General features: G+C 56.6%; 3 protein-coding genes across 4 annotated transcripts; all 3 read left to right on the forward strand.

The window, feature by feature from the left end:
• The first annotated feature begins 154 nt into the window (after positions 1-154).
• Positions 155-6802, forward strand: PSME3 (proteasome activator subunit 3). Of its 2 annotated transcripts, none has more exons than XM_054801639.1 (11): positions 155-306; positions 966-998; positions 1323-1385; positions 1889-1993; positions 2302-2350; positions 2971-3083; positions 3631-3699; positions 3936-4003; positions 4176-4230; positions 4487-4573; positions 5088-6802. In XM_054801639.1, exons 1-11 carry the CDS (start codon positions 277-279, stop codon positions 5166-5168), a joined length of 753 nt encoding a protein of 250 aa, XP_054657614.1. In that variant the 5' UTR covers positions 155-276; the 3' UTR covers positions 5169-6802. The 2 variants fall into 2 exon arrangements, with proteins under 2 accessions (XP_054657614.1, XP_054657613.1); XM_054801638.1 differs by having other exon boundaries at positions 162-318.
• Positions 6803-7948: 1146 nt separating this feature from the next.
• On the forward strand, positions 7949-13667 carry LOC129195665 (membrane primary amine oxidase-like). The gene is made up of 4 exons (XM_054801934.1): positions 7949-8107; positions 9395-12219; positions 12352-12952; positions 13234-13667. Exons 2-4 carry the CDS (start codon positions 11386-11388, stop codon positions 13398-13400), a joined length of 1602 nt encoding a protein of 533 aa, XP_054657909.1. The 5' UTR covers positions 7949-8107; positions 9395-11385; the 3' UTR covers positions 13401-13667.
• A 1574-nt stretch (positions 13668-15241) lies between these two features.
• On the forward strand, positions 15242-17930 carry LOC129195635 (membrane primary amine oxidase-like). Its single transcript, XM_054801881.1, has 2 exons — positions 15242-17215; positions 17497-17930. The coding sequence occupies exons 1-2, from the start codon at positions 15592-15594 to the stop codon at positions 17661-17663; spliced, it is 1791 nt and encodes a 596-aa protein (XP_054657856.1). The 5' UTR covers positions 15242-15591; the 3' UTR covers positions 17664-17930.
• Positions 17931-19705: the final 1775 nt, after the last annotated feature.

Genomic DNA, 19705 nt, shown 5'->3' on the forward strand with positions numbered 1-19705 from the left:
TGAGGGGGGAGGGGGCTGGGGGTTGGGGGAAGGGAAGAAAGGGGGTGGTTACCGCATCGGCTGCCATTTTCTCTCGCCCCGCCCCGGACGGGTAGTGTGAGCGGCCAGGACCCGGCGGCGCGTGCGCGCGGCGGGAGGGTCACGCGGGCGGCGGGCGCGCGCCGCATTGGCGGGCGCGCCGCGTGAGGTCAGTTCCGGTGGCGGCGACGCCGGTGGTGGGGCAGGCGGCAGCGCGGCCCCGCGCCAGAGCGAGACCCGGACCCGCCCGCCGCCGCCATGGCCTCGCTGCTCAAGGTGGACCCGGAGGTGAAGCTCAAGGTGCGCCCTCCGCCCCGGCCCCCGCGGTCCCGTCGGGCTGGGCCGGCGCCGGCCCGGGCCTCGGGGCGGGGCGGGTTCGGGGCCGCCCCGGGGCGCCGCCCGGCCGTTGCGCCTCGGCCGTTGGTCGTGCGGCCGCGCGGTCCGCCCGCCTGGCTCTGCCTCTCTTCTCCCCCCCCCCCCCCCCCCCCGTCCGTCCCCCCGCCCGCCGCACCGCGGCCCCGCAGGAGCGCCGGGGGGCGGGGGCGGGGAACGGGGCCGCGCCGCGGCCGCCCCCGAGCGGTTCCCTGGCGAACGGGGCGGCGCGTGTCCGGCACGATGGAGCTTCCTTTCCGCGCCCCGTGCCGCAGCCGGCCCGGGCGGGACCCGCTCGGTTTTCGGTTCGCCCCCATGGCTCTGCCCCCTCCCCTCGCGTCTCTGGACCGTCCTGGTGTCCCGGCCGTGCGGGCGGGCCGGACGGGGAGCTGCTGCTGGCGTCCCCAGGCAGCCGCCGCCGCTCGGTCGGTGCTCGTGGGCCCTTCCAGTCATGGGGCGCAGGTCCCGAGGACGGGAGCTGGGGCCCAGGCTGAGCCGAGCTCTGCAGAGCCTGCCTTGCGCTGGGCCCCGCTTCCAGAGAGCGGCTCTGAACCGCTGCTTCTTTCCTCCCGCAGGTTGACTCCTTCAGGGAGCGGATCACGAGCGAGGTGAGTGTTCCTCTGTCCGGAACGTGACGGGACAGGAAAGAGGCCGTTTGGCTGTATCTTTCTGAGGGACTCGATTGCTGTTTGAGCCTCTCCTGGGCGCTTGGCAGCGCTCAGAGCTTCAGGCACCAGCTGGAGCGAGGTTACGTAGCCTCGCGGCTCTCCTGGCATCTTCTCACCTCAGCTTAGCGCGGTGGTCGGCAGCGGGCAGAACTCCTGTTCTCCCTTGTTTCCCACCTTTGGACAGTTGATTTCCCTGGTGCTCTTGCCCACTGGTGGGACCCTCACAGTATTGTTTGACGTCATCGTCTGTTCTTTCTCTCTCAGGCTGAAGACCTGGTGGCAAACTTTTTCCCAAAGAAGCTGTTAGAACTCGATGGGTTCCTTAAGGTAAGGTGTATGTTGTCCCCTGTATCCTTTGTCACGTTCGAGCCACGTGTCCAAAGCGACGTGGCAGGTCTGGTCCCGCACGTTTTCTTGTGCGTTTTCCCCTTGTTACAAAGACGCGAAGCGGTGGCTCGGTTGCCCGCGTGCATTTGAGTGCTCTTAGCTCTAGAGGGGGTACTTCCTTTTTCAGTTTTCTTTGTGTGATCACCACGTTTATCTTTCCTACGTATTTGGCAACTTGGGGCCGTCCTTCGCGATGCTGTGGTCTCACAGGGACTCCGGCGTTGCAGACGCTTGATAGCTTTGATCGCAGGCCGGAGCTGGCATGCTGTTCTTGGGTGGAGGGAAGTCTCATCACAAGCCTATTGTTAGATGGGGTTTTTTTAATTCATTCTTATTTTATAGTTGGATAAGAGAGAGGTCTGAATCTTTTGTCTTGTTGTTGTGTTTGGTGTGACAGAACTTGTTAGTTCATAATTAAATAACAAATCTGCTTTGTTTTCCAGGAGCCTATCCTGAATATTCATGATCTCACTCAGATCCATTCAGACATGAACCTCCCAGTGCCTGACCCAATTCTTCTCACGAACAGCCACGATGGACTGGACGGGGTAAGGTTACTCTCTTGGCTGTGATCCCTGCTTCTGTTAATTAAAACTGCATGGCTTGCTCCGTGCTGGAGTAGGATACTCTTATTTAATAACAGGCTATGGCTCTCCCAAAGGCTTTTAGGAATTGGTCTCTCGAGCCTGGGAAGTCTGCTGGCGGTAATGCTGTACTCTGCGGTCCTCCTTTGTTTTTAAAGAAGGATGCTTAGAAACCAGGAGCGTGGCAGAGGCTCTAAAGTTTTCCTTATTTCCTTTGCAACACTGTTACAGCTTACGACTAGTTTGTGAGTAAAACATTTTGTATATTTTAGCCAAATATGAAAAAGAGGAAGCTGGAAGACCGCGAAGAGACCTTTCAGGGTAAGAGTCCCCAAGTGTCTTGTGTTGCTGCCTGCCCCCTGAACCAGTGCACCGTGTCTTAGGGGTATGAAGTCACATGAACCCCACTTGCCCTGTCCTGACAGCAGCTGCTGCTCGTGCAGGACTGTCTCTGCAGCCTCTCAGAGCCTGACCTATGGACATTCTGTTGTGGAGCAGTCAGGTTCCAGCTGTTATAAGCATAACTAGGACTTCTCTGATAGATATAAGTAGTACTTGCTTGAGCTTGGCCTGCTGACAGAGGCAGCTGATCTCCCTGTGGCTCTGTGCTGCAAGCTCTCCTTGTCTGGAGGAAGATACCAGACTTTGGATTAAGCTGAGGCAGAAACAGCTCATACACACGCATCAGGACAATCCTTTGTGCCCAGCCTCAGCAGCCTAGAGCTCTTCAGCTCTCGTCTTCGCTCCATGTTTTCTCTTCCTTCATGGTAACTGCTGTTATCCCACGTCAAATGTCCCCACAGGTTAGCTATAGCCTGGCTCACTGTCCACCGCTAGCCTTTGCGGGAGATAAGACGCGCAGGTGGACCTTCGGTCTGATCCCCGGCACAGCTGTTCCTACGCGTTGCTGACGCGAGGTGGTTTCTCTCCTCTGGCGCTAGGTACCAAAGTGTTCGTGATGCCCAACGGGATGCTGAAGAGCAACCAGCAGCTGGTGGACATCATTGAGAAAGTGAAGCCAGAAATCAGGCTGCTTATTGAGAAGTGTAATACGGTGGGTATGAGTGCTGGAGCAAGTGGAGACAGACAGTAGGATGCCCTGGGTTGCTCCTGGAGAGGCAGAGCTGCTCTGAGTGGAAGGAGCAGGCCCCTCTGTACTCTGTATGTGAGGAAAGGTGGGATTCGTGTGACAGTGTCTAAAAGAGGCTGGGAGGTAGGTGCAGGGAAATAATGTTTTTCTGAGCCCTCGGGGAGCTCTGTAGGTCCCCTCCTGAAGGAGAACGATGTCTGTTATGCAGGCTCCTTCCTTGAGGCTTTTCTTCACCCCCCTTTTGCACGGTCACAGACACCTGCTGAGAGCGTCTGTGGCACAGTCAGGAGAGCTTCCCGTGGGAAGCTGTGCTTGTGCCGGCTTGTGTGGTGTCCCAGCCACGTGGGAAATGATCTCCTCAGAAGTGTTGCATGAGCATGAAGTACCTGCGGGAGTTTATCATGACCTGCATGGCAAAGGCAGGGTCCTGGAGGGCTTTTGGGTAAAACTTTTGAGAGAGGTCTCTGTGGAGACGTCGGTGTTGATCAGTGTTGTGATCTTTCCACCGCAGGTCAAAATGTGGGTGCAGCTTCTCATCCCCAGGATAGAAGATGGAAACAACTTTGGTGTTTCTATTCAGGTAAGGCACCTCTGGCTCTACGCCCTGCCGTAGGAGGGAGCTGTGCTCCAGGGACACGGATCCCGGCTTCCTCTGAATCTTTCACTTAATGCTATCCAGCAGCTGCAGTCGGGGTTGGTTTAGGTTTTAAAACCCAAACCTGAGCTTGACACGGCGCTGCTGAGGCGGGTTGCTTTCGGAGCCCTGAAGGCCAGCTGCAGTCGCATGAAGCTAACGGCTCCTTGTCTTCCCTGCAGGAGGAAACAGTTGCTGAGCTTCGAACTGTGGAGAGTGAGGCAGCATCCTACCTGGACCAGATTTCTAGGTAGGCAGGCAAGAACAGACCTCTTTTTTGGGATCCTCCTCTTTTTTGGGATCCTCTTGGGAAAAGTAGAGTGCTTGGGGAAGGTTCCCCAGCTTTTCTAGGGCAGCTTGGGCCTGAAAAAAAATCTTGGTGCCATTTATCTGACCTTTAGTCTCTCCCTTTTCCTAACCAGATATTATATCACAAGAGCAAAGTTGGTTTCCAAAATAGCTAAGTACCCTCATGTGGTAAGTAAATGGGGAAGCGGAGATTTACAGGTTACATGCTGCTGCTTTTTGGGACTCTTGGGGCGATTTCATCACTGTCCTTTTTGAGCTGAGGGTCCGGGGGGAAGAGGGGAGATCGTACAAGGATGCGGGACATCCGCGTTGGAGGAGAGCAAGGTGAAAGGGGGGGTTACTTTGCAAAAGGTGGGACCTTCGCTTGGTGTGTGGGAGGCACAGCTGAGCTCAGGCCACTCAGCCACGCATCTGCTCTCTGCAGGAGGACTACCGCCGCACAGTGACAGAGATCGATGAGAAGGAGTACATTAGTCTGCGCCTGATCATTTCAGAGCTGAGGAATCAATACGTAAGTGAAAAACGGGAGCTCACGCTGGCTCCCTGCGCAGCAGTGGAGAGAGCCCTTCTGACCCCACTGCTGCTCTCCCCCTTCGCTACGAGTACACCTAGTCCTGGCAGGAAGCCTCTCTCCTCCCCGCTCTGCTTTGGCTCGAACGAGAAGAGCCGACTGTTGCTGCTCCACCATCTCCCAGAGATGCGGGTGTTTCCAACTGAGCGTTCACAGGGGTCTAGCACAAAATACTCCTTCCGCCTCTGTGGGAACCTGTGGTCCTAAACTCTTCATGCAGTACAAGCCATCCCCAGGGTCTGTAAAGAAATCTTTTTTTTGGTGTTACGTGCAGCGGCTTCTCTAACATCTGGCTGAAAGAAGCCGTTATCTTAACGAGGTGTGTTAGGTTAGGCACGCAGGGGTTGGGGTGGTGCCAAGGTGAGCTGCGCTGTTCTAACCGGTGCTTGTTGTGAAAGCTGAACGCTGAATGACTTTGTCCTTCTTGCCTGAGTCCTGTTCTCCCTTTTTGCAGGTCACTTTGCATGACATGATCCTTAAAAACATTGAGAAGATCAAGAGGCCTCGGAGCAGCAATGCTGAGACCCTCTATTAAGTGTCAACGTTTGAACTTGAGAACTGTTCAGTCAACTAAAGACCGTCATTGCCTTGGTTTGTTACGTGACTATCGAGATGGGAAACTGGCTGGAAATAGTATCGCATTCTTAGTTAAACTCTAAAGAAATTCTCGCCTAGTTTTGTGATTGGTTTTGTTCAGGTCTCAGGAGCTCTCCCTCCCTCTAGTAACTGGCAGCGAGAAGGCCGTGCCGCTTTGCGGTGCCCTAGAGGCTACTGCAGAGTGAGAGCACCAGCCAGGCAGGAACATTCCTTCATGCCTTTCTTCCTACCCGTGTAGGAACGACACTAGAGACCAAGCCCTCATCCTGTCCCACCTCTTGGCTGGAGGCTTTGCTGGGGTCTCTGGGAATGGGGCAGACAGTCTTCGGCACGAGAGCGAGCCCAGGTGGTGGCGCAGTGGCGGAGAAGCTCGCTCTCTTCACTGCCACCACTGCTCTGCACTGACCCATTGCAAAGATGGGGGAACCTCTGCCGCTGAGCAGTCTGTGCTCCTTTTCTGGCTCTTTTCCGACTCGGCAGAGCCTGCCCCATCCGTCTCTGCCTTGTCAGTTCTGGCTAGATCAGCACAGAGCTCAAGGTGGTGCTTGAAACTCGGGCTGGTTGCTGTCCTGGCTGCTCGTGAGCTCAGGTGGCTTCCGCTCCCATTTGCGATTTGACTAGAGCCGCTTTCTTGGCTCAAACCAATGTTACTTCACATACATCCCAGTGGCCCTTCAGCATGCGATGCTTTTGCCCAGGCTGAGAGAAGGGAGGGGCCGGAGGTCTGATACTAAAGCCCTGATAGTCTCCACACGTGGCGAGTCTGAGACCCGCTGTCTCCTGGCAGCGCTTCCCGCTGCCTGGGCAGAGCAGGCCAGCTGCGACAGTCGGTGCGTGGGGGCGAGGATTGCCGATACCCGCCCGGTACCATTGCAGACCTTGTAGTCTTTCCCCTGCAAAGTGCACTCTCGTGTGCCTGGTGACTCCTCTAAGCCGCCGGAACGTTTCATGGTCCATTACAAACCCCTTTGGAAATGACTGGTTGTGTTGCGTCAGTTTTTGTGTGTGGCAAGTGGGCCCATAACGCTGCAGGCTCCAAAAATTTCTTATTTATAGTATTTCTACTGAAGTCCCTTATTCAGGGAACTTGAAATCATTTGTTTCAGGAACCTTGCTGTTTCCCGGGTCTTGCTGTTACACCCGTATATTCTTATTGTGCAGTAGCCTTAATAGTTGTGTTAACCTCATTGTAACAACAGTGACAAATGGAATGAACTTTCTCCCCTCCTTTTTTTTTTTTTTTTTTTTTTTTTTTAAATTTGTTTCTTCTGCTGCCACATCTAAGAGCCATGTTGTCTCTTGCTGGTTTCCCAGGGATTTGCCCAGTGTGGAGGGCTGCTGGCCCTTGCTATAGACTCTTCTGTTGTTGTTTGTAGTAAGTCAACTCTTAGTCTTCCCGCTAATAAATATTCAGTAACAAACCAACTGCGTTCCAGCTGCTGTCTGGGAGCAGCACTTCCCCTTGTGTTTCTTTGTATTGATTCCTTTTAATTTGTTCGGCTCTCTTTGCCAGATGAAAGTATGTAAACTTTTACCATGTCAAGAAATTAAAATAAGGTACTTGGAATTCTTTTAAGGTAGCCCCTTGTGTGTGATACTGAGCTCTTAGGCTGTGCAGCGTTGACGTCTGTTCTGGTCCTGCCTTTCTCGCATCCAGTTGCTCCTTCCCTGCATTCTCCTCATTCCTCTTTTTGACTGCGTTGTAAACTGCTACACGCTGCTTTGTAGGTTGTTTCTATTCCTTTAGCACGCCCACGGTCTTGGGTTTGATGTGGTCTGTCCCACCTCAGCCCAGTGTGCAGGACTTGGGTCGTCTCGGTTGAAAACAGACACAAGAGATGCGTGTGGCGTTTCTCAGGTTGCAGCCTGCTCCGTGGCTGCTCTTGCACCTCCGCCACGCCGGCGTCTGCAGCGCTGTCCTGGGACAGGCGCCTGGATGCTGCACCTGGTACGTGCATTTGGCACACGGTCCGTTACTCTCTCGGCTGCTCCGTGCTCGTGGTACCAAAGGAACCGCCGGCCACCGTGCAATCCTGCAGGCAAAGCGTCCGCTGCTCTCCTTGAGGGATTGTCCTTGTTCTTGTTGTGCGTGTGCTGTGCCGCAGCCAGGGGTGCAGAGACTGCTCCAGTGGCACTCCTGTTCCCTGAGCTTCCTGTCCCCCAGCCGCGGGGGTGCTGGACCCCTGGCCGGGGCTTGGCCGCCCTGCCCAGCCCGGTACCGCTAGGTGGGGCCCGTCCCCAGCCCCAGGAGCGGCTGCCGCAGACCGGGGCTCCCGCCTGGCATGTCCAGCCTGGACACCTCCAGCTGCTGAGAATGGAGCAGCCGCTTGCAGACAGACAGACACTCTGTGCCTCCTGCCTGCCCCATGCTGCTTCCTGCGGTGGGGAAAGTCCTGATGGTGCCCGAGCCGCTCCAGGGAAGGTGGGAGTTGAGCTGGAAATGGGTTGCTGGGAGCTGAGGTGGCCGGAGCCAGAGCTCAAAGGAAGGACTGTTGCCAGCTGGCTCAATGTGGTGTGGCACGGGGGGTTCCTCCTCGTCACAGCCAGAAGAAACAGCTCCCAGGAGGCCTGTGCCAGAGGTCCTGTGGAAGGACGGAGCATCCAGGACCCTTGTCTTGGCGGGTGTTGGCAGGGAGCGCGGTTCATCCGCAGGAGCGGGAGAGGGTTTGCTGTCCGTGCTCTTCACCCCTCGGTCTCAGTGTGGTGGTTTCTGCTTTGCTCTCCAGGAGAAGTGGCAGCGTGCCGTCAGGGCTCTAATTCACAGGTTCCTGAGGCACCCCAGCTTATATGCAGTGACCGTTAAGACTTTTGAGAGGAAAATAAAGGCACAGCAGTTGTGTGCAGACACAAACGCTGCCAGAAACGCAGCCGGCATGGGTAAGGGTCAAGCAATTTCCACCCTTCTGTTTTACGCAAGCTGACCCTGTGAGACGAGAGAATGGGAGTGGGAGTTTTCCAAAGTCTGAGGTCTGGCTTGGGATATGCTTAAGACTTGCCCGTGTCAGGAGAGTTGGCAAGGAGTTTTCTGTACTGTACTCTTTACTCAGCTGTCTGGCAGTCCTGACGCCGAGTTTCCCTGAGCCAAAAGCTGTTTGTCTCTGGTTTTGGTTTCTATAAATTTCGGAGACTATTTTTTGCCACCTCTACCTTTCCGTGCAAGTGAAAACCAGCAAACTCCTCTCTTCCTTGCTTTGTTTGGGAGATGTGGGCAATTTAGTAAATAGAAGATGTATTGACGGGCAGTTCCTAAAAGCAACCGTGCAGCCAAAATAAACATCGGTAGAATATGAATTCTCTGTATTAGGTGTGGGACAGAGCGATGGGCTAATCAGTCTGGGGAGCCGAGTTGTGGGAAGAGGTATGTGCACCGAACAGGTCATAAACAAGTTATGCTGTTGTGAGACATGTAATTTTTTAAATTCTAGGTTAGCTTTAAGCTGCTTCAGGCTTCTTTTGGAGAAAGGTACGCAAGCAATTCAGTGGTACGTGTGGCCCTTAAAGATGCCTGATCGCTTTTCATCGGTAAGGTATCGACACAAGTTGCCTGGCTCTGCGGGCTCGGTTAAATACTCCGCTTCCTGACATTTCTACTGCAGGATGGAGATGGATTCAGGGTTGTTCTGTTTATTCTGAAGCGGAGCTCGCAGGAAGTGCAGGCTGATTCTTGGGTTGTGTGTAATAGGCTTTAAAAGTCCTCGGCTTGAGAAGTACAGCAGAAACGGACAGTATTAAAGGACGTGGTGTCAGACGCAGCATCCGCGGCACATACGCTGTGGCGGGGCAGACACAGCACAGAAAGCTGCGTTTGTGTCATCTGTATCCTGCAGAGCAAGGGGGGGTGCTGTGGGTTGGTTTGTCATGGCGATGTCATTGCAGGTCAGGGTTTCTCTTGTTTTTTTCCAGACACCCAACATGCACAGAACTAGGAGTGTTCCCACACTTTATTTTCAGACGTCTCCCAGACAAGCTGCAGGGTTGAGTTGTGATTTGTGGGGCAGTAAGGCCTGTGGAGTTTGTCCAGTTCTCTTAAACTACTGCTGTGCTGCTTAGAAAATGACCGTCTGTAATTGCAGCCTATGCCTTGACTTTTAGGGACTTGGGATGCAAACCCAAGAGGCAAAACTGAACGATCCGCTCTTTTTTTTTTTTTTTAAATTCTTTAAGGAAATGTCAATGTGAGCACCATGTATGCAGCCTCAGAGGTCCGTGCAGCAGTCTGGGCTCAGCTGCGTAGGCACGTGTTGCAGCGGAACACTTGTTGAATACTTGGGAGGCAGGAGGTACGTCCCGGCTCTGCTCTAAACCTGAACTGGGGCACCAGAGCTTCCTCTCTGCGCTCTGAGTGAAACGGATACCGTGTTCTAGGCTTACACCAGAAGGCAACTTTTTTCTTTCAAGCCTAACCCCAAGTAATCTTCGAAGCCTTGTTGACTTCATGGATGGAAAGACTGACTCGGAAGTCAGCGCCGCTTTGCTTAACTTGGGGCTACTCAGAGGCGTCTGATTCTGGCCAGCGGGAAGCAGAGGAGCGCAGGGTACCTCTGAAACTGCAGCTGTCGCATCCCGCGTAACCAAGGCTCTCCTCTCATCTGTCCTGCCTCTCCCCGTTGTTTGTGTCCATGCCACAGAGCGAGCCCTTCTTCTGGCACGGCGGCCACGTGAATTGAGTGCTGTGGGTCCGCAGGCTTTGCTGGCGCAGCAGTCGGCGAGGCAGAGAAGACGCGTGCTGGCACGGAGCGGACGTGCGTGTCCCTGACCTGCACCGCTGCAGCCTGGGCTGAAGAAGGCTGAGGCTGCCAGCGGTGGTGAGGATAATGGAGTGTGTCCTATGGCAACGTGGCCTTCTGCCTAGCAGTGTGGTGAGCACAGCTGGAGGACCGTGGAGGGGCTGAGTCCCGGGCAAGAGCCGCTGCAGAGGAAGAACTGGAGGCAGTGCTGAGGCTGGGGGGGGTTGTCTCCCACTGGGAAACTCTGACGGGAGGAGGAAGAGAAGGCCAGGGTGAGGTGAGGTGAGGCTGGCAACAGGAGTGGAAATGTTGGGTTGAATCTCCAGCCCTGGTTCTCTTGGATGCCTCGTGCTTCTCAGCACCAGCTCAGGGACAGGCAGGGATTGTAGCTAAAGCGGTGCGTCTTGTCTACCCCGAGCATCTGCTGCATGGCAGGATGGAGCGCCGAGTCCCGTTGTCTGCCCACCTCGTGCTGCCAAAGGCCTTTCAGCAGTGCTGCGAGACCAGCGGCCACCTCCGGTGGGGATGGCAGAGCGCGGTTGTCACAAACCTTCGGTAGAAATCCCGGAGGCGGCTGCTCAGCCTGGGCAGCGGCAGCCCGGCAGCACTGCACCGGCCGTGTGCTTGGATGCTGCGGCTTGGGGGTGGTTTTGTCCTTGATGGAACTTCTCAGAAGCTGCACCTCGGTTTATCTTTGAATCGGAGACAGGGACAAAAGCTGCGTGATCTCGTTTCAGTGGGATGCCGGGGGATTAATTGGTTCGTAGCAGATCAGAGGCGCAAACTGAGAGGTGGTTGTTCACAGTGCATTGGGGCCCAAATATCATCCTGAACTACGTCTCTCCATGCCTGCCAAAGTTGTTCTTCTACTACACAGGTGGATGTGTTTTCAGCAAAGGCTTCCATGTGGAAGAATTTAAAAAAATAAAATAAAAAGTAACTCCAAGCTTGGAATCGTGCTGCCAGGTAGAATGTTTACAAGGAAGCAGCCTGATAAACAAGGAAATTCGGTGAGTTGCAAAGAGGTGAAATTCTACAGTGCGGCAACAATTCCCAGCTTGTGAGAGCCTCGCAGTGGTCCCAGCCACCTCAGGCTGACTACAGGATCTTCATTTTTACAGGCAGCCTCAGGAAGCTAGGTTGGACCAAAAAAGTAACGGAATAATGTGAAACTTGTCTGAGTCACTGACCCTGCATCTCCACTAGTTTGTTCAGGGCACTGCTCGTGGAGGAGGACAGAGAAGGCTGCAGCTGAGAGAGGAGATCTGCCCTTTCTGGTCACCACGAATTTCAGATCTCCTCCCCTAGCCTCTCCCAGTCTTTTGTACTTTCCGTGCTAATCCATCCAGTGCAGCTTAAACTGACAGAGGCAGCAGCTAGAAACCCTGCTCTGAAAGCTGCTGTGAATGCCTCAGGACCAGCAGCACCATGCACATGAAAACTCTGCTCATCCTCCTCGTTCTGGCTTTAGCCACGATATTTGCTTTAGTCTGTGTGTTGCTGACCAGAGCAAGGACCCCCAGCACCTGCCAGCACCAGCCCCTGGAGCAGGAGGACACCGATGACGGCCAGAGCCTGGTCTTTGCCGATCTGACGCCCGAAGAGATGGCGCAAGTGGTGCGGTACCTGCGGGGAAACCTCGGGGTGCAGCTGGTTGACGCCTCGCGTGCAAAACCTTCCGACAACTGCATCGCCTCCGTCGACGTGCAGGTCCCCGCCAAGGCAGAGGTGCTGCGGTTCCTGGATGGCGGGGGGGCTCGCCCCCCCCGGGAGGCGCTGGCTGTGCTGTACTTTGGGAACCAGCCAGACCCCAACGTCACCGAGTACGTGGTGGGTCCGCTGCCAACGCCGGTGTATCACCGGGACGTCACGGTGCAGAAGTACGGGGGGAAGGTGCCGTACCACCGCAGACCAACACTGGCTGTTGAATACAAACAGATTTCAGGGTTTTTAAAAAGCCAAGTGTTCCCCGCAGCTCCATCTTTCATGCGTCAAATAATGGAGTATGATGGAGCCAGTCTGGCAGCCATGACAGCCGCTCCCCGCGGATTCCAGTCTGGAGATCGGATCACTTGGTTCGTTTTGTTTCAGAACGTGAGCGGGTTCTTTGTGCACCCGGTGGGGCTGGAGGTGCTGGTGGACCACAGCAGCCTGGACATCTCCCGGTGGGCGGTGAGCAGGGTCTTCTACAACGGGCAGTACTACAGGGACATGGTTCAGTTGGAGAGCGCCTACGTGCAGGGTCGCATCAGCGTGGAGAAGGTGAGGAAGGTGCCGCAGGATGGGGACTTCTCGTCCATGAAGCCCCGAGCGCCTTCGGCCGCGCTGTTCCCTTTGCAGTACGAGCCCCAGGGTCCCCGCTACAGCGTCAGGAGCAACCATGTCCTCTTCCAGGCGTGGAGCTTTGCCTTTGGGATGAGCGTGAGCCGGGGCCTGCGCCTGTTTGACATCCGACACAAGGGGGAGAGGGTTGCCTACGAAATCAGCATCCAAGAAGCGTTGTCGGTGTATGGCTCCAACTGCCCTGGAGGGATGTCAACGCGGTACATGGATGGGAGCTTTGGCATCGGGCGCTACACCTCCCCCTTGGTGCGAGGGGTGGACTGCCCGTACTCGGCCACCTATGTCGACACACACTCTCTGTCTGAGACGCTGAGCCCCAGCAAGAAAAAGGCTTCCCTCTGCATCTTTGAGCAGAACCTGGGCTCCCCGCTCAGGCGCCACTACTCCAACTTGCAGTCGCTCTACTACGGGGGGCTGGTCAACTCCGCTCTGGTCGTTCGGTCCATTGCGACCGTGGGCAACTATGACTACATCTGGGACTTCATCTTCTACCAGAACGGGGCCATCGAAGGCAAGGTCCAGGCGACGGGGTACACGAGCTCGTCCTTTCTCCACGGGGATGGTCTGAGATATGGCAATAGGGTTTGGGAGCACACGCTGGGCACCATACACACCCATTCCATCAACTATAAAGTGGACTTGGACGTGGGAGGTAGGTCTGGGTCTTCCTTTAACATCTGCCATTATACTGGTAAACCCCAGAGCTTTGGGGGGGGATTGCCTCCTGCTCTCTAGGATCCCTGATAACCGACATCAGGACTCTGCTTTTTCACTCTCTCAACCTCTTCCTTCATTGCAAAATGATTTTTCTATGTATAAAATAGTCTGTCAAGGTCATGGAGTTGAAGGCAGTGTGAATTGTCTGGGAGCTCTGTGTTCAGCCCAGGGAAAGTATGAAAGGTAGCAGCTGAAAAATGTTTGTGTTTCCTTGAGGCCTCACGTCTGGCGCGGTGCGTGTTGCCATAGGCATGGCCAGGCAGACGGGGAGACACAGCCCTGTCTGCGGGGCTGACGGCGTGAGCCTGCTCTTGCGTCGGGACCGGCATCGGGCGCAGCTCCCCGTGACTTGGGAAAGTCCTTTTGGTATTTCAGCTGCCTGACGTACAGCCTCTGCAGCTCTATCCCCGCTCCTCTTTTGAGGAAACGCTTGTAAGTTGGATCTCGAGTCTCGGGCTGCAAAGCCGCTGCTGCGAGCCAGTGAATTCCCTTGCTCCTGCACAGAGTCACGGTTTTTGGCGGCGGATCCCTGCGGAGGGTTATTTGAGTCCAGGAGCAGCTCCTGCTGCACCGTCTGGCGGGCTGAGCAGCGAAGTGCTGGCAGCCACCCTGGGAGGCACAAGGATGCTCAGCCTGAAAGGACAGCTTTGCTTCCCCGTAAAGGCCGTTCCAGTAACTGCAGTCCGGGAAGGTGCAAGGGCAGCGGCAGTGCTGGGGGCGCAGACCGGCAGCGTTAGGTGTCTGGTATTGAAACCTGCTCCTGTAAAATGTAGGGGAAAAAAAAAGTTTTACATCTGCACAGGACCAAAGAGATCGCTGGTAGGCAGTGGACCGCGTTTGTACGAGCCCGAGGAGAAACGCAGCTCCAGGAACCCGTGTTGTGTCCTGCACTGTCAGGAGTAATCGCAGAGCTACGTGTGTCAAGCTGCTGACCCCGGTGCAAGCGTTCAGTCCCGGCACGTGTCCTCTCTTGTACCTGCCTGCGATGCAGTGGTTTGTGTGGCCTTGAAAGGTGCTGCTGCTGTCATTATGGTCGAAAACAGGGCTGATACCGGTTCCCTTCCTGTAAGCAAGGCTTGAAAACATGCTAAAATACACTTCCTGCATGGTGACAAGGTCCTTTTCCGCGAGTGCTGTGCCCCTCAGTTCCCTGCTCTGTTTACAGCCCCTGAGCCCTGGCTGCCGCAAAATGCTCTTGGAGAAGAGTTGTGTAAAATCCCAGACTTGTTCCCCTTAGCGAGGGAGGGGAGCCCCGTCCCTCGCAGCAGCGCTCGGGGCCGTGAGGGGTGCTCCAGCGGAGCCCTGCAGGATCCCCACCTCCCGAGTGCAGGGAAGGCAAAGCTACGGCACAGCAAAAATGGGTCATCTCCCGCGCAGGTTTCTTGGATCCTGATCTGAGGCGGGTGTGGGACCTGCAGGGAAAAAGGGCAATTATTCCTTGGCTGGAAGTGAGAACGAAAACATAAGTTCCTAAATTAACGTGATTGCAGGAGTGGTAAATTGATCCAGTGCTGTCGTGGTTTCAGCCCCTCCTGCCTGCGCCTCAAACTGTCCCCACCAGAAGAGCGTGGAGTGGACCACGATCTCTGGAAAGCCATCCTTGGCCATCGGTGACGAGTCAGTGATGTATCCCGCTGCCGCACGCGGGGCTGGGTGCAGTGGAGCCAGCCTTGCAGAAGCTGGTGGCCACGCAGGAGCAGCCACCTCCCACCACGGTGGGGTGGCCCCGGTCCCCTGCTCGCTGCTCTCCTTGCCAGGGAAGGTCCCACGTGTGTGGTCAGGAGTATCAAACAGTTTCCTGACGGTACCCGTTTCTGTCCGTGACAGCTCTTGTCCGAGGATCGTGTCATGCTGGAGTGGGGCTGGGATGGCCGAACGGGGACAGATGTGTCCTGTTAGTCGTCCTGCAGCCCCTGCTCTTCCTGGTGCAGCCGCTGCCCGTCGCTTGCAGTTGCTGCCAGGTGTTTGGCGAGCGCTGCCTGTTCTTGCCAGGGAGCTTCCTCCTGTCTCGGCCAGTCTGCCCGCAGCTGGAGCCAGGCTGGAGCTGCCAGGTCCCTTCCCACAGGGTTGGGAGGGACTTGGAAGCGACAGAGAATGGCGACAGGGAGAACAGGCACATGGAGGTGCTGGGGAGCTGGCAGGTCTCAGGCTCTTCCGGAGCACCAGCTGAGACTGGCTCTTCAGGGGAGCAGGGCCGATCCCAGGGCACTGGGGTGCAGAAGGAGTGGGGCCGGCCAAGCCTGCCCCTGCGACATCGCTGCGCTCCCACATGAGACGGGACATGGTGTCCTGGGAGAAGCAAAGTCCCCTTGGGCAGACCGAGGCCAGGGCTCTTTGTGGTGTCACCCTGCAGCAGAGAAACCCATCGGTATCTTGGGGAGTGAGTCAGGCACCGGCTCCCCGGCTGGCTGCTTCGGTGTATCTGGTTTGGGGAGGGAACAGGCTGAACTGGCCGGGACCGGTGATCTGCTCTCGGAGCCCCATGCACGCTCCAGGCTCCCTCCCCACCTTGCAAGTGACGCCTTTACGCCCACAGTTGGCAAATGAATTAAGAGACCGGTTTACAGGTGAGGGATGTATTCTGGATGCTGCAGTCAAACCCTGCGCGTTGTCTCTGCGCTCGGAAAGATGAACCCCAAACTTCCCTACGTTCTCCTGGTCGGGGCTGCGGTCGTAATCTTCGTTCTCTCCTGCATGCTGCTGAGCAGGGGCAGGCAATCGCCCAGCTGTGAATCCCAGCCCCACATCGTGGAGAAGACAGGCTCCACGAGCCAGAGCCTGGTCTTTGCCGATCTGACGCCCGAAGAGATGGCGCAAGTGGTGCGGTACCTGCGGGGAAACCTCGGGGTGCAGCTGGTTGACGCCTCGCGTGCAAAACCTTCCGACAACTGCATCGCCTCCGTCGACGTGCAGGTCCCCGCCAAGGCAGAGGTGCTGCGGTTCCTGGATGGCGGGGGGGCTCGCCCCCCCCGGGAGGCGCTGGCTGTGCTGTACTTTGGGAACCAGCCAGACCCCAACGTCACCGAGTACGTGGTGGGTCCGCTGCCAACGCCGGTGTATCACCGGGACGTCACGGTGCAGAAGTACGGGGGGAAGGTGCCGTACCACCGCAGACCGATGCTGGGCAGTGAGTACAAGCAGGTGGGAGCGTTCTTAGAGATGATGGCGTTTGCTGCAGCCCCAACCTTCCTGAAAGAAGTGTTTGAATACGATGGCACCAACATGGCATTTCAGACCACAGCCCCTCACGGGTTCCAGTCTGGAGACCGTAAGTCCTGGTTCATCGTGTTTCAGAACGTGAGCGGGTTCTTTGTGCACCCGGTGGGGCTGGAGGTGCTGGTGGACCACAGCAGCCTGGACATCTCCCGGTGGGCAGTGAGCAGGGTCTTCTACAACGGGCAGTACTACAGGGACATGGTTCAGTTAGAGAGCGCCTACGTGCAGGGTCGCATCAGCGTGGAGAAGGTGAGGAAGGTGCCGCAGGATGGGGACTTCTCGTCCATGAAGCCCCGAGCGCCTTCGGCCGCGCTGTTCCCTTTGCAGTACGAGCCCCAGGGTCCCCGCTACAGCGTCAGGAGCAACCATGTCCTCTTCCAGGCGTGGAGCTTTGCCTTTGGGATGAGCGTGAGCCGGGGCCTGCGCCTGTTTGACATCCGACACAAGGGGGAGAGGGTTGCCTACGAAATCAGCATCCAAGAAGCGTTGTCGGTGTATGGCTCCAACTGCCCTGGAGGGATGTCAACGCGGTACATGGATGGGAGCTTTGGCATCGGGCGCTACACCTCCCCCTTGGTGCGAGGGGTGGACTGCCCGTACTCGGCCACCTATGTCGACACACACTCTCTGTCTGAGACGCTGAGCCCCAGCAAGAAAAAGGCTTCCCTCTGCATCTTTGAGCAGAACCTGGGCTCCCCGCTCAGGCGCCACTACTCCAACTTGCAGTCGCTCTACTACGGGGGGCTGGTCAACTCCGCTCTGGTCGTTCGGTCCATTGCGACCGTGGGCAACTATGACTACATCTGGGACTTCATCTTCTACCAGAACGGGGCCATCGAAGGCAAGGTCCAGGCGACGGGGTACACGAGCTCGTCCTTTCTCCACGGGGATGGTCTGAGATATGGCAATAGGGTTTGGGAGCACACGCTGGGCACCATACACACCCATTCCATCAACTATAAAGTGGACTTGGACGTGGGAGGTAGGTCTGGGTCTTCCTTTAACATCTGCCATTATACTGGTAAACCCCAGAGCTTTGGGGGGGGATTGCCTCCTGCTCTCTAGGATCCCTGATAACCGACATCAGGACTCTGCTTTTTCACTCTCTCAACCTCTTCCTTCATTGCAAAATGATTTTTCTATGTATAAAATAGTCTGTCAAGGTCATGGAGTTGAAGGCAGTGTGAATTGTCTGGGAGCTCTGTGTTCAGCCCAGGGAAAGTATGAAAGGTAGCAGCTGAAAAATGTTTGTGTTTCCTTGAGGCCTCACGTCTGGCGCGGTGCGTGTTGCCATAGGCATGGCCAGGCAGACGGGGAGACACAGCCCTGTCTGCGGGGCTGACGGCGTGAGCCTGCTCTTGCGTCGGGACCGGCATCGGGCGCAGCTCCCCGTGACTTGGGAAAGTCCTTTTGGTATTTCAGCTGCCTGACGTACAGCCTCTGCAGCTCTATCCCCGCTCCTCTTTTGAGGAAACGCTTGTAAGTTGGATCTCGAGTCTCGGGCTGCAAAGCCGCTGCTGCGAGCCAGTGAATTCCCTTGCTCCTGCACAGAGTCACGGTTTTTGGCGGCGGATCCCTGCGGAGGGTTATTTGAGTCCAGGAGCAGCTCCTGCTGCACCGTCTGGCGGGCTGAGCAGCGAAGTGCTGGCAGCCACCCTGGGAGGCACAAGGATGCTCAGCCTGAAAGGACAGCTTTGCTTCCCCGTAAAGGCCGTTCCAGTAACTGCAGTCCGGGAAGGTGCAAGGGCAGCGGCAGTGCTGGGGGCGCAGACCGGCAGCGTTAGGTGTCTGGTATTGAAACCTGCTCCTGTAAAATGTAGGGGAAAAAAAAAGTTTTACATCTGCACAGGACCAAAGAGATCGCTGGTAGGCAGTGGACCGCGTTTGTACGAGCCCGAGGAGAAACGCAGCTCCAGGAACCCGTGTTGTGTCCTGCACTGTCAGGAGTAATCGCAGAGCTACGTGTGTCAAGCTGCTGACCCCGGTGCAAGCGTTCAGTCCCGGCACGTGTCCTCTCTTGTACCTGCCTGCGATGCAGTGGTTTGTGTGGCCTTGAAAGGTGCTGCTGCTGTCATTATGGTCGAAAACAGGGCTGATACCGGTTCCCTTCCTGTAAGCAAGGCTTGAAAACATGCTAAAATACACTTCCTGCATGGTGACAAGGTCCTTTTCCGCGAGTGCTGTGCCCCTCAGTTCCCTGCTCTGTTTACAGCCCCTGAGCCCTGGCTGCCGCAAAATGCTCTTGGAGAAGAGTTGTGTAAAATCCCAGACTTGTTCCCCTTAGCGAGGGAGGGGAGCCCCGTCCCTCGCAGCAGCGCTCGGGGCCGTGAGGGGTGCTCCAGCGGAGCCCTGCAGGATCCCCACCTCCCGAGTGCAGGGAAGGCAAAGCTACGGCACAGCAAAAATGGGTCATCTCCCGCGCAGGTTTCTTGGATCCTGATCTGAGGCGGGTGTGGGACCTGCAGGGAAAAAGGGCAATTATTCCTTGGCTGGAAGTGAGAACGAAAACATAAGTTCCTAAATTAACGTGATTGCAGGAGTGGTAAATTGATCCAGTGCTGTCGTGGTTTCAGCCCCTCCTGCCTGCGCCTCAAACTGTCCCCACCAGAAGAGCGTGGAGTGGACCACGATCTCTGGAAAGCCATCCTTGGCCATCGGTGACGAGTCAGTGATGTATCCCGCTGCCGCACGCGGGGCTGGGTGCAGTGGAGCCAGCCTTGCAGAAGCTGGTGGCCACGCAGGAGCAGCCACCTCCCACCACGGTGGGGTGGCCCCGGTCCCCTGCTCGCTGCTCTCCTTGCCAGGGAAGGTCCCACGTGTGTGGTCAGGAGTATCAAACAGTTTCCTGACGGTACCCGTTTCTGTCCGTGACAGCTCTTGTCCGAGGATCGTGTCATGCTGGAGTGGGGCTGGGATGGCCGAACGGGGACAGATGTGTCCTGTTAGTCGTCCTGCAGCCCCTGCTCTTCCTGGTGCAGCCGCTGCCCGTCGCTTGCAGTTGCTGCCAGGTGTTTGGCGAGCGCTGCCTGTTCTTGCCAGGGAGCTTCCTCCTGTCTCGGCCAGTCTGCCCGCAGCTGGAGCCAGGCTGGAGCTGCCAGGTCCCTTCCCACAGGGTTGGGAGGGACTTGGAAGCGACAGAGAATGGCGACAGGGAGAACAGGCACATGGAGGTGCTGGGGAGCTGGCAGGTCTCAGGCTCTTCCGGAGCACCAGCTGAGACCGGCTCTTCAGGGGAGCAGGGCCGATCCCAGGGCACTGGGGTGCAGAAGGAGTGGGGCCGGCCAAGCCTGCCCCTGCGACATCGCTGCGCTCCCACATGAGACGGGACATGGTGTCCTGGGAGAAGCAAAGTCCCCTTGGGCAGACCGAGGCCAGGGCTCTTTGTGGTGTCACCCTGCAGCAGAGAAACCCATCGGTATCTTGGGGAGTGAGTCAGGCACCGGCTCCCCGGCTGGCTGCTTCGGTGTATCTG

This window comes from Grus americana, chromosome 22 (assembly GCF_028858705.1).
Source record: "Grus americana isolate bGruAme1 chromosome 22, bGruAme1.mat, whole genome shotgun sequence".
Taxonomy (NCBI): Eukaryota; Metazoa; Chordata; class Aves; order Gruiformes; family Gruidae; genus Grus; species Grus americana.